Raw genomic sequence first — 13632 nt, forward strand, 5'->3', positions numbered from 1 at the left:
TGAAATAGGCTGGTTTATTTCATAAAGTAGTTACTTGTTGTTTTGCGAGTGCTCAAAACACTTGTCTTCACTCATCTAAAGCCCAAGTGTCGGCACAGCTTAAGTGTGGGTCAGAAACCCATACGCAATTGAATCCTGACATCGGACCCTGTAACAAGGTAAGGCTGTGGAAAGTCTGGGAACATGAAAAGGTTTCTGGGGGCACAACAATAACAAAATTAATTCCGATCCAAATGCATAACGGCTCTGGGGTGTAGCATTACATGGCTTCACTGCAGACTTGGTTTTGAACATTCGAGGAAGAATTAAGCATGGGTATCTTCCCGGGATCTGAAGAGATGGTGTCCTGAAGGGTAGGCAGTGTTTCTTCCCTATCATCTCTGTTCATTTGTTATAGGCACACTCACTCACCAACATAGGAACACCACCCTTAGGCCTGTTGTCTTACATGTGGATTCTTGAGAAGGTTAAGTTTATAGGGCTTTATGTGCTATTTGATAAAATATTCCGTTGACTTTAGAAGCTACCTTTTCTCCAACAAGTTGAATGACTTTCCTCTACTTGGTAGGGTGGCGGGGTGGGGGGGCACCTCAACTCTCTTATAGAAATCAGAGCTTGCAATATGTATGTTTATTATGAAAATTTACCACATTGCTAGTGTACATTCTATGGTTGTCTGCCTCACAAGACCCATTTCTGATGGATACTAATGATCTTGATGTAATTACTGTCACCTTTTACTTCTAGAGTTACCACAGATCAGCCAGTAAATTACAAAGTCACTTTACTGTATGGATGTCTTTAGACTTAATGACTAACCAGAATTCATTAGAATTAACAGTCTTTGAAATGCATACTTTCTGTAAACACAAAAGCTTCCAAACTTACATTGATTTAAAAGGGGAAAAAAAAAAAGAGGTAAAGATGCTTGTTATACATGCATCTGATTCCAATGCATGCTTTCTATAGGAATAAATATTTATATAAAAATGTCCCTCATAAAATAGGGGCTTTTAAGGACCTGGGGAACTTTCCCTATGTTTTCCTTAAACCACACGTTACCAATTATAAAACTACTTTAACTGTTTAAGAACTAACTCAGAGGTGGGGATAGTGGTGACTCCAGTTAAGTAAGTAATTATAATATTGTTCTTTAATGTGCTCACAGCATTCACCTGCCCTCTGGTCTACAGGGGCAGTGTCTGTGTACGCCAGCTGTGCAAGTGTTGATTTTAGGACACTTCTTTTTTGTTGTCCTGTATTTGGTACTGTGGCATTACTACAGTCAGATCCTGGTTGTGCTTAGAAGACAGAACCCAGAGTGGTGTAAAAAAAACAAAACCCAGGAAGGCCTTGGATGACTTGACCACGATGACCACAGTCAGAATTGTCAACTCTGCCCCAAGTCCAATTTACTCCGCTTCTAAGCAGGATTGCAAGCAGGATTTTTTTCATTTTAAGTTTTTTCCCCTGAAGAATGGCTCTTTTCCTTGCTTATTCTTTATCCAGAACATTACAGTGTAAGCAGCAGAGTCCAGAGCATCCCTAGCAGGTAAACCATTTTTTAAAAAGGTAATGAGTCTTTAGTTATTACCGCCATTGTAACACTGTAGCCCGTGAGTGGCACTCCCTGGGGGAAATGAGTCTTTAGTTATTGTCGCCATTGTAACACTGTGGCCTGTGAGTGGCACTCCCTGGCACAGCTGTACAAAGAGGCTGTTTTTGGAGCTCGTGCTTCCTGCCAAGCATAGTCCTAGACATTTAACACAGATATCTTGTTTCATGTAGAAACCTGAATGTGGCTCTTAGCTCTCTGGAAAGCAGTAGCTCAGTATTGGGTTTTATTCTGTTGTTTACTGTCTCCAAATCCTATTTCTTTACTTCGTGGCATCAATCACTGTTCAGTAAGCTTAATGAGCTGCTTTAATGAAAACAAGCAAGCTTTTTCACACCCCAGTACCGTGGATGAATCTGTCCCATCATGCTAGGTGAAGAAACCTTGGCGGAGAATGCCCTGTACCACCTCGGCCCATGCACGTGGCATGTGGGAGGGAACCAAGCTATGAGGACCAAACAGAGCTGAGTTGCAGAGGCAGGCGGCATGTCTGCAAGGTGACTCGGGGGCAGGGGATGCCAGGCTCTTGGGTATTGCCAACTGCAGGTGCCTACACCTTTACAGGCAAAACTTAACGGAGCTGGCTGGCAGGCGCTTTAGTATTAATGTAGTGAGAATGGCGCCTCGGAAGAGACCTGCTTCATTCAGTGTCGTCAGTAAGTGAAGTGCCCTTAATCGGGACCTTAGTTTGTGTTCCACAGAGTGATGATCGTCTGAGTGGGATTCAATCCCAGGACCCCTATTTGCCACCATATTCTCTAGCCATGCGCTTCCATCTGCTCTCTCCACATACACACAGTGGAATTAGATGCACATGGCTCAACACACCTCCCTGTGTCTTGAGAACTCGAGTGGGCATTGTTTAGGCTTTTTCAGTCTTCTGGAGCTGTGGTGCTGACTCTTCAGTGTCTAAGCCAGCAGCAGCACAAGGCCACCCTTCAAAGTCCTTCTTCATGAGATGTTACACAGAAAATGCTGGAAGAGTTTGTTTGTACTTTTATTTTTATGGTGCTGGGGATTAACCCAAGAACCTCACACCTTCCAGACCAGTGCCCTGCGGCTGAGCTGCACCCTAGCCCAACCATGTATTTTGTTATTCTTGCCGGTATTACTTATATAGGTTGTGAAGCCTTCTAATGGCTTTTCAATCCCAGACCTCTTATTTGTCACTATATTCTATAGCCTTATACTTTCCTCTGCTCTTCCCACTTGTACACACACACACACACACTCACACACACACACACACACATCCGTGTGCTCCTAATATCATCTAGTGAGTCTAGAAGTAGGTTATGAACCTCTTGGAGTCAATGTGTGTGAGCAATACAGTTGAAGACAATGTTACTGGTTGGAAGTTAGCTAACATTCTTACCCAAGGATCACCACTTTAGGAGCCTTGTGGCAGCATCTCTTGTCAGGCTCCCTATCTGCTGAGCCTGGCCTGTAACCTGCCAAGTAACTTACTTTTATTATAGTGTCTTGACTTGTAAATGGTTTGTAATCTTGAGATCGATTTACGTTTAATCTGAGAATGCCTAATACTCTCAGAGAAGACAAACAAGGCATGGGATACTATACAGTAAGAAAATTCCTCCCGGGACTACTTCACTGGTTTTTAGAACCGTAAATAATGACCTACACTTTTGTCAGTAAGTCCAGGTTAAAGCAGATCTCACCCCTGACAGGCTCAGATGTGCTCCTCACAACACTGCGAGAGAACTTCGAATGCCAGCGGGAGAGCTGAAAGCAACCTGTTTGTTGTGCCCAGTTCCAGACAGGCGTGTGGTTCTTTTTCTTGTGGTTGGCCTAGTCGCTTCCTGTTTGTTTCCTGCCGGTCCACACTGAAGGAAAAGCCTAGTACCTAACTGAGTGTTGGATGTGGTCTGCCCCTTGCCAGAGGAAGTAGATTGTTTAGTCTGGGTTTAAGCACAGGATCAGGCAGATGCAAGGCAGGATAAGAAAGAGTGGCGGCAAGAAATTTGTGTAAGACTTGGACTCTGTCCCTGGAGAAGTGTACACAACTGCACACACAGCAAGTCAGACACAAGGGGACGTGAAATGAGAGAAACAGGAGGAAAGGTCAGCTAGAGCTGGCTGCTGATGGTGGCTGAGGTGTTTGTCACCTTTGGCATTTAGTGGGATATTTTCAGAATCATGGAGTTCAAGCCCTCTTTCCTGGGAGACAAATAATTGCTGAGTGATAGAGCTGAGCTTTCTTTTATGTAAGCCTACAAAATCTATAGTAGCCTTTATTTTTAAATAGCATAAGATTTTAACTGTAATTTAACTAAATAAATTAAATTATAATTATTTGAACACATTATTATAAATGATTCAAGTGAATAAATTTGGTAAATTATAGTTAATGAAAAGTTAACTAAAACTGAAAGGTAAATACATTTCTCTCACGCTTTATTTTAAAGCAGCAGCTGTTACCCTGCTATCGGGTTACAGTATTTAATACCCTGTTTTCTTTGGTTTCCCCAGGCTATCTTTTAATTGTGTGTATGTGAAACTAAAATTTTAAAAGCCTAAAATTAAACTTACTTGTATGGTCACCTGTAATGTACACTCTCTTCTTTCAGCCCTTACCTATAATAGAAGAATACACAGAGTTCTTGTCCCATAAGTCCAGTGGGGACACAAAGGGGCAGGTAGGGGCCTCACAGTTGACTGCCACCAGGTTGACTGGAGCTGGGTTTGGTTTTTGCTTTTTTGTTTTTGTTTATGTTTTTAATCCCAAAATATGGGCTTTCCTTTTGTCCTGAAGTAAATCCTCCTGTCCCTGAATGCTGCTTTTTCCCATTTCCTGCTGCTAAAAGATTTGTAGGCAGTTTAGAGAAAAGCCAAAGACTACATTTGTGCTGTTTGCTTGATTAGCACTAGGTATAAACACCTTTTTGTTCCAGGCTAAGAACTGTTTAAATGCACCCCCCACATCCCTTTTCTTGCTCAGTTCATAGTGAGAAAAGTCTTTAATCAAGGCTTCAACAATAAAGACTAGACTCGAAAGCCAAGAAAGTTAGAATTCACTCAGTTCAACTGTATGCCTGGGGTCCAGTGATTCAAGTCCTGCTTTTGGCCCAGAAGCCAGGATTTGTTCAAGTGCTTCTCCCAGAAGGTGTTGTGGTTGAAGTACAGTGTCTCCTGTTCTAGTTTGTTACCATGACTTAGAGCGAGTGCCGGCAGGTGCAAATTGACTGTCTGAAGCTACTCCCGCACGTAGAAAATAAGTTATTTAAGTTTCCCATTTTGGGTATGAATTTGCTTGCGTGGTTTTCTCCTAAACTTTCATAATTTCTTATTTCAAATGCTTCCACCATTTCCAGTGGTTGCAGTGAATTTCGAGAAGCTCCTGCATAGAGACTCAAGAATTAAAGATGCTCTAGGTATTACGGTGCTTGCCCATGCTAGGCTCGGTCCTCCAGAGGCTGGGGTAGAAAAATCTCCAGTTCAAGGCAAGCCTGTGCCATATAATTAAATGCTGAAGACACCAGGTATAAAGTGAAGAGACAGCTTCAGAGGGACCGTGATGGAAAGAAGATAGGGAGAGTAAGAACCTGGTGCCATTTCCAAGAAGGCGCTCCGGGACTCGGTTAAACATGATCTAGAGACTGGGATCTTGGTCCGCTGGAGCGGGTGAAGCCCTGCCTTTTGATCTCCAGTACTACATAAAACTGGGTGTGGTGGTGCAGGCGTCCTCATAGCCGGGGTGGGGGGGGGGGGGGGGGGGGGGGGTGGGGGGGGGGGGGGGGGGGGGTGGAGGTGGAAAGAGGAGAATCAGCCTCAGCTACGAAGTGAGGCTAAGGTCAGCCTGGGCTACATGAGACCTTGTGATTTAAAAATCAATCAATCAATCAAAAGCAGATCTAGTTCCCAGGCAGGAGGTGTGATACCTGACTACACATTTTAGCTTCTGTTTGGTGGCCCAGTGAATGGATTTTTAAGAGTGTAATGCACAGCATCTTTTGTGCTTGTCTGGTTTGGTTTGGGGCAGTGCAGTGGGGGAAGTTCTGTTTACTTAGCTTTCCTAGGATGAAGCATTTAGTATATGCCAACTTTTAGTAACAAACAATGGCTTCCCTGTGGTTTTCTTAATTTGCTATTTTAGAATGTCAGCTGCTTAGGTCTCATTGACTGATTAGTAACCAGTCTAAGTATTTTAAGAATTTGTAAGTAATTAGTTTGCTCTGGAATAGCTTGAGGCATTATTAAAATAGAATGTTAACTTCATTGGAAACATTTTGTTCTTTTTTTTAAAGCTCTCTTTCTGTTAGTGGCATGCTATAGTCTAGAGGCCTTTGTTTAGTGGACTCACACAAGGATGAGTCATTAAATAAAAGCAAGCCTTGGGCAAGGACTTGGCCTGCTGGATCCTGTTGCATCAAAGTCAAACCATTGCATCCCTTGTGATGCACTCCAGCTTCCTGATGCAAACCTAGAACATGTTTCTAAGATCACACAGGTGACCTCTAGACCTGGCCATCTGCTTCCTGGGCTTAACTGTTTTAAGCTCAGACAGACTTGCTCTTCCCCGTTTCCTGTGAGAACATTGGGACAGATGTCCAGTTAGCACCCAGCCTTTACCAGAGTTGAGCAAGAATTAAATTAACATTCTCTTTCACCTTCAGTGTTAGAAACATAAGTAGACAAGGCAGATAGATGACCAGGGTTTAAGTCCTGAGTGTAAGAGCAGTTCATTTTTTTATAGACTTAATAGCCTTGAGACTTGAACAGGCCTTTTGGGTCTGCTTAGTATTTTTGTTAACAGCTATAGTGAGCTAAAATCCACATGTAACTGTCCCTGAGTGTGGTTTTTAGTGTATAGTTAGTTGTCCTTAAGTAACCATAGAGGATGGTTCCAGCCATCCCTGCAGTTAACAAAATCTGTAGGTCAATGGTCAAGTCCCTATGTGAAGCAGATGGTGTCTGTATATAGCTGATGCACGTTGCCCCACACTCCTCAGATTGTTGGTGGCGCCTGGAACTGTGGGAATCTGTGTTCTACTCTGATGAAGCGGGGAAAGGGTTCGACTGGTGCAAATGCATTTGTTTCCCAACAGTTTCCATTGGTGACCGATTGAATCCGTATGTGAGGGTCCAGTGCATGTGACTGATGTCCATGGTCCTCAACCCATCCACACAGTGTTTATAAATAAGGACAAGAGACAACGTTGATCAAGGGATATTAAGTGGCAGCTGTAGCCGAGTAAGAAGTTCTGTTGTGTTGTTGTGTACGTAGTAGGATGGCAGCAGCTCAGTTATGTTCAGGATTGCTCAGAAAACTAGAAGAAAGGATTTAGAATGTTTTTTATTGTAAGAAATAATGGTAATAAAATATGTAAGGAATGCTTAACTTGATTTAAATGTAGATAGATTCTTCCAATTTTTATCAAAGGAAACTGCTCTTGCAGCAGCAATGTTTGGTTCTCCCAGCCCCAGGCCGCTGCTAATCCACTTGAGTCACTGTGGGCTTCTCTGCTCTGAACATTTTCTGTTGATAGATTCATACAGTAAGTAGTCTTTTGTGACTGGCCTTTTAAAAACCATTTACTTATTGTTGGGAACTGAACCCAAGGCCTTGTGGGCTTTATGCAAGCACTACTGAAAGCTATATTCCAGCACTTAAAAAAAAAAAAACTTACTACAGTGTTTTCCATATTAATAGCATATATCAATATTTCATCCCTGTTCAAAATAATATTCCATCGTCCTGCCCAATCACACTCATCTGCTCACTAGTTGGCAGGCATTTCAGTGTTTCTGTAGTTTGGCTATTAGCTGTACGGCTGCTGTGGAGATTTATATATAACTTTTTGTTTTGTTTTTTCAAGACAGGGCTTCTCTGTGTAGCCTTGGCTGTCCTGGAACTCACTCTGTCGACCAGGCTGGCCTTGAACTCAGAAATTTGCCTGCTTCTGCCTCCTGAGTGCTGGGATTAAAGGTGTGTGCCACCACACCCGGCTCTTACCCACATCCTTGATAATGCTTGTTGATAATCTGTCTTTTTACTGTGTTCGTCTCACTGACACGAACTGACATCTTCTTGTGGATTGGAACTGCATCTCCAGAAAGACCAAGCTGCTGGTTTTCCTTGCCAGTGCTTTCTGGTTCATCCTTGGAGAGATGTCTGCTCAGATCTTTTGCCTGTTATTTCACTGCCACTCATCTTTTCATGTCTTCTTTTATCTTTCTCATGAAGATCTTATTTGTAAAAGCTGTTTCCTTAGTAGTGTTGAGGATGGAATCCCAGGACCTGTGCATCCTGGACAAGCACTGTCACTGGGCTTCAGTCCCAGCCCACGCACGTGTGTACTGAGGGAGTTCCGAGGTGTTGGATCCCCTCAGGCTGGCGTTACAGGTGGTCATGAACTGCCAATATTGGGAACTGAACTTGGAAGAGCAGTAAGTGCTCATAGCCACTGAGCCAGCTCCCCCGACACTGTCTTAATTTTGAGGCATAGTAGTTCTTGATGTAGCCTTAATACACTTCCCTATGATTTTGTAAAAATAAATAAAATTATCCTACTCTCTACGGCGTCTTTTCATCTTCTCGACGGTGCCCTTTGAACCCGACAATTCTATACACAGATTTCATTTTTCTTCTCTTCTGTTGCCTTGCTTTTGTGTTGTCTAAGAAGCCATTGCCCTAATTCAGGGACTTTGCTCCTCTGTGTGTGTGTGTGTGTGTGTGTGTGTGTGTGTGTGTGTGTGTGTGTGTGTGTGTCTGTGTCTGTGAGTGTGTGTGTGTGTGTGTGTGTCTGTGTGTGCGTGTCCTGTTGAGAAGGTTACTCCTCTTGCTCTTACTTGCCTCAGTATGTGTTGGAAATTAGCTGATTGAAAATGTGAAGGCTAATTTTGCCTCTCCCTTCTCCCCTGCTGATCTATTGTCAGTCCTTACTGTGAGTGGTAGCATCTGCAAGGATGACACTCCTCAGTCTAGAGCTTCGTAGGACGTTTTGAGAGCTGAAATGGTGAATTCTTGTCTATTAAGGATTAAATAGAGTGATTTTGGAGCTGAGGAGACTGTCCTCTGTCTTCACTTTCCTGAGTACTTTGGATTTCTGTGAGGTTTGAGATTGTATTTGTATTTTATAAAAAGAGCTGAACTTGTGTTAGGGATTGTGTTGGGTCTATACTTTAACCTAGGAAAAATTGACATCTTTTAAGTGTGTGTGTGTGTGTGTGTGTAAGCCAGAGGTCAACTCGTGGTGTCTTCCTCTTTTGCTCCCCACCTTATTTTGTCTCTCACTGCACTTGGAACTCGAGGGTTGAGGCGGCCTTGGGGATCAGCTTGTCCCCATCCCTCCAGCACCGAGGTCACAGACACACACTGCCATCTGCAGCATTTTCCCTGGGTGTCGGGGATTCAAACTCAGGTTGTCATGCTTGCGTGGGAAGCACTTTACAGACTGAGCCACCATCTTAATAGTAAGTCTTCCAGTCCATAAATGTTGGATTTCTTTGAATCGAGATAATTCAAATCATGTGCCCTTCCATTGTTTCCTTTCTTGGCTAAACTTCGTTCTGATTCTGATACCTCTGTGACTAGGATTGTGCGAGTAATTTCACTTTCCTGTTGGTGTCTGTCCTGATGGTGGGGTCTGAGAGTGACCTCACTTGCTGATACTACAGTTGTCGCTGCTCGGTGTTCCTGTGTGGAGTGGGTGGTGACGGTCTTGTCATCTGCAGATAGTTCTACTTCTTGTCTAATCTAGGTGGCTGCTACTTCACTTTCTTATCTATTGTCCTGGCTAAGTTTTCCAGTGCAAGGCTGATTAGCCGTGCGATGCTTAGTCTTCCTAAAGGTCCTGAGTTCTAGAACTTAAGTAGAGACACTGGCTGCAGACCTGGTCTGCAGCCTGTGAGGTGCTGATAGATACACACACACACAGTCCTGTGTCTTCTGACAGACTTTAGTCATGCGCAGACCTTTTCACGAGCTATCAACTTCTGAATGGGCTTATGTAGAGGAGTTATATATGGATTAGATAAATCGGTAATTCTTTTCAGTTCAGTGTGCCATGTGCTTGCTGATTAGAAACCAAGCGCGGCCTTACCTTGCAGCTGAGTGGAAACATCCCTCAATGTCCCCATGTTGCCCGTGCCTCTGAGGTAGGGGCTGTCAACCTTCCTAATGCTGTGACCCCTTAAGACAGTTTTTCATATTGTGGTGGTCCTCAACCATAAAATTATTTTCGTTGCTGCTTCATAACTGTAATTTTGTTACGGCTATGAATTGTAAATATTGAATATGCGGTACGTGATCCCTAAAGGGGTCATGGCCCACAGGTTGAGAACCACTCTTCACTTTCCTTGTCTATTAAGAATTAAATAGAGTGATTTTAGTGCTAAAAGGGACTACCCTCGCTCCTTTTATAACAAAGTAGTCCTCTATGCATAAAAGCCTGCCAAGAGAATTCCGTTTGTGTGAAAGATCTTTGGTTACTGGGGTTTGGTCAAGTTGGGCTCCAGGGCCTCCAGAGCTTCCCCGGGACGTGGGAGTGAGGGGCAGTGGGTTCCAAGCCCTCGGTGGTCCTCTGGCTCTGCTCCACATGCTGTGGGGCCAGCTATCCTGCCCTCTTCCAGGGGGGGCATGTGGCAGCTGTCACAAAGCCAGCTAGCTCGCTTTCTCACTGATGGAATCAGAGGGCTCTTAGAATCTAAGGCTGTCATGTCTACTGAACATCTTGTGCCTGGAGCTGAGTGTCTTTGCCCTTACCAGCTTCGGACTGTGGCGGCAATCTTGAGTGACGTTGCTGTGTGAGGCAGGGGCTCCATGCGGATCAGCAGTGGGTTGGCTACATTCTGTTTAGAAACTGTCTAGCAGATGGGAAAGGAACAACGCTCTGCATTGTTTTTTGTATCATTCTCACCTAAGCTGTGTCTTCTCCCCACAGTCCTTCCATAGTGCAAGGTCAGAGAGAGAGAGAATATGAATGAGTGGATATGAATTTCCAATTATAAATGCTTCGCTGAGATACGGGAATGTCGGAGGCTCAGGAAGACCCCTTCCCTAAAATCCATTGCATAGCATGTTGAGGCTCTGGGGCAGTATGCTTAGAAGAAACCAGGTTTTCTAAAGTTAGGAATCCCCTCCGTTCCATAGCTGTGCATATGTGGGTAGTTTGTACATAGATGTCAATAGGTAGCTCTTCTGGTCCAAGACATGAAATTAGAATAAAGAGCTACTCCATCAATAAGGACCCAGGGTAGTGATTCCAAGATTCTCAGCTGGTGCACACAGTTTTGACTAGTGACCAATTAGAACAGCAAGGCACATTTATAACTAACCGGTGATAGTTTATTCTGCCATTGCCAAGTGAAGGTAAATGCTTGCCCCATGCTCAGAGCCGCACCTAGCTCCTTGCCATTAGCGCAGAGGAGAGCCCTATGGTTAGAGTCTACAAGTTTGGAGAAGTGTGGTGTGTCTTCTTACAGTAGACGGCGTGAACACTTTCAGTTGCCTTTCAGTGCACTGGTCTCCAACTCTTTCTCCGTGTGTTTTGAACTCAGATTGTGGTAGGTACAGGTACCTATCCAGACTTGAATCCAGGCCCTGCCATACTCTGTGCACTCTTAAGTTCTCGGTGCCATACCTCATTATGTGGAGAAGGTGATAGCTTATCTTCCCATAGGGTGGTGATGGCCCATACATGAGTTATTTGCACATAAGTGCTTAGAGGTGTACTATCCTGTAGAGTGTTGCCAGGATTTTAGATGTTTAAGTTAAAAGTCGTTGTAAAAATAAAATTGTACAACCGCAGCCACTACTGCCAATCCCTACTCCTGTAGTCAAAGGTAGATTATCTGTAATGATCTTATATTAAAACGTTTTAAAGCCGGACATGGTGGCGCACGCCTTTAATCCCAGCACTCGGGAGGCAGAGGCAGGAGGATTTCTGAGTTCGAGGCCAGCCTGGTCTACAAAGTGAATTCTAGGACATCCCTAGGATAGGCTACACAGAGAAACCCTGTCTCGGGGGAAAAAAAAAGTTTTAAATCTGACCTACCTTCCCCCCCCACACACACACACACAAACCTTCCTCTGGAGATGTTAAGGACGATAGGAGAAAGAGGCCTTGTTTATGGGCATCCCGTAAAGTACTAAGTATTGGAAAACCAATCACATTCTAATCAAGTGAATTAGTTATATTCGGTGCTTAATGAAAAGCCCTCATTTTAAGACTAGCATTCGGAAGACAGCTGTCTGTTTTCTTTTCTTTGGTTTGGATAAGAAACAGCCAGGAACAGGTTGCCTCAGAAGGAATGTCCAACTCCACGACCGAGCACTGTCTAATCTCTTCTGTTATGTTTCTGTGCTCTGGAGCTATAGGTGGCCCCTCACGGTTTGGGGCTCACGGTTGATACGGGTCAAGTTCAGTGTACAGTCTGACAGTTAAACAGACCGTCCTGCCAAGTTTGTCTAACACCTTGTTTCTTCTCTCCTGCTCCACAGGTATCTCAGACGAGGATATTATCAACGTCACTCTGCCCACTGGAGTTCCGATTCTGCTGGAGTTGGATGAGAATCTGCGTGCCATTGGGCCTCACCAGTTCCTGGGCAACCAGGAGGCCATCCAGGCAGCCATTAAGAAAGTGGATGATCAAGGGAAAGTGAAACAAGGCAAAGAATAAAGTGTGGCCAGGAGTTTGGGGTGGCATGCAGTGCATTCTGAGTGGGCTTCTCCCCCTCTCCCGACTGGCCCCCTCTCCGCAAGTCTAGGCTGTGTGGTAGAGTTTGTGTAGATAATTAGGTAATTTATCATGGTCCAGACGTGACCTTCTAATGCTGAAGAGCTATGTCTGAAGCCTGAATTAACTTTTCTGCTCCTCCCGTTTGAATTAACTCTGCAAAGTAGTAGCCAGCCAGGTTTGACCAACGTTGTTTTGTGTTTTGGAGGCAGGAGAGATGAAGTAGAGACAAGTGGAGATGAAATTGTTCATCACCTAACAAGTCATTGCCAAGTCACCACTGTCAGGCACTATTCCGGTGAGCAGGTCACCATTTTATTCAATAATACTTCCCAAGAAGACTTCTCGGTAGCACTTGGGCAGTTTAGATCAGAGGCACATCGAATGGCAGAGTCACATGGAATGGCTGAGTCACAGATGGGTCCTAGGGAAGACATCGGAGTGCCACAGAGCGCAAGGCTCTTTGCTTTCTAGCCCAGTGCCATCCTGTCTGCCGTCAGTAGAAACCAACTTCAGCCGTTAGAAGGACCAAGATATGCACAGTGGTGGTAGTTTATATTCTTCTGTTTCATTTTTAGCGTTTGAACCTTAATCTTTGGGGACTTCACGGTTAGTTTAAAATAAAGCTTTGTGACTGCAAACAACACGGGCAAGGTGCCTCGGGTGTGTGGTGAATTTCAGACGGGCCTCTGAGGCTGCCCTGGCCGCCGTCTCCAGTAGCACTCCAAGGGTGACACTTAGTTGAGCACAGCCTGCTCCTGAAGTGAAGGCTGGCTTGGGGGAAGTTGATCCCGGTGCGCGTGATTTTATTCACCTGAGCAGGATGACGGCCCATGAGAGCTTCTGATGTGCATCTGCTGTTCCTCAGCTAGATAAAAAAGATTCCAGTCCGTATCCTAGTTTAGGTGGGCTGTGAGCAGAAATGAAGTGTGTTCACATGCTGTGTGATTGTCACCGTTTCTTTAGGCTGTTGCCTCCCTGAAAGCAAGTCCTGGCTATTCCAGTGACAGTCATGCACACATTTTGCAGACATAGTACTTATTATATAGATTTTATCATCTTTTCATGCTCTTTCTAGGAGTGGGTTAGTTTACTTGTATCTGTTTTATAATAAAATGGGCCTTTGATGGAAACCAGTTCTAAGTCCTTGCTGCGGCTTGGTATCCAGCCTGGTTTTGATTTTTGATTCAGCATCTTTAGGGATTGGCAGAAAAGATGGCTGAAGAGATAAACAAAGCATTTGGAATCTTAGAGACTTCTCTAGGCGATTTTACCAATGCTTTCTGATATTTACTAGTTTTTGAGATTTGACCGAAATA

General features: G+C 44.2%; 1 protein-coding gene across 1 annotated transcript in view; it reads left to right on the top strand.

The window, feature by feature from the left end:
* The window catches only part of Bpgm (bisphosphoglycerate mutase), a 28241-nt gene extending 15287 nt beyond the window's left edge, over positions 1–12954 (top strand). The window contains exon 3 of the mRNA XM_021190825.1: positions 12078–12954. Within this exon, the coding sequence (XP_021046484.1) occupies positions 12078–12256 (179 nt within the window). The 3' untranslated portion in view covers positions 12257–12954. The remainder of the gene's footprint in view (positions 1–12077) is intronic.
* Positions 12955–13632: the final 678 nt, after the last annotated feature.

Source organism: Mus pahari, chromosome 2 (genome assembly GCF_900095145.1).
Source record: "Mus pahari chromosome 2, PAHARI_EIJ_v1.1, whole genome shotgun sequence".
NCBI lineage: Eukaryota > Metazoa > Chordata > Mammalia > Rodentia > Muridae > Mus > Mus pahari.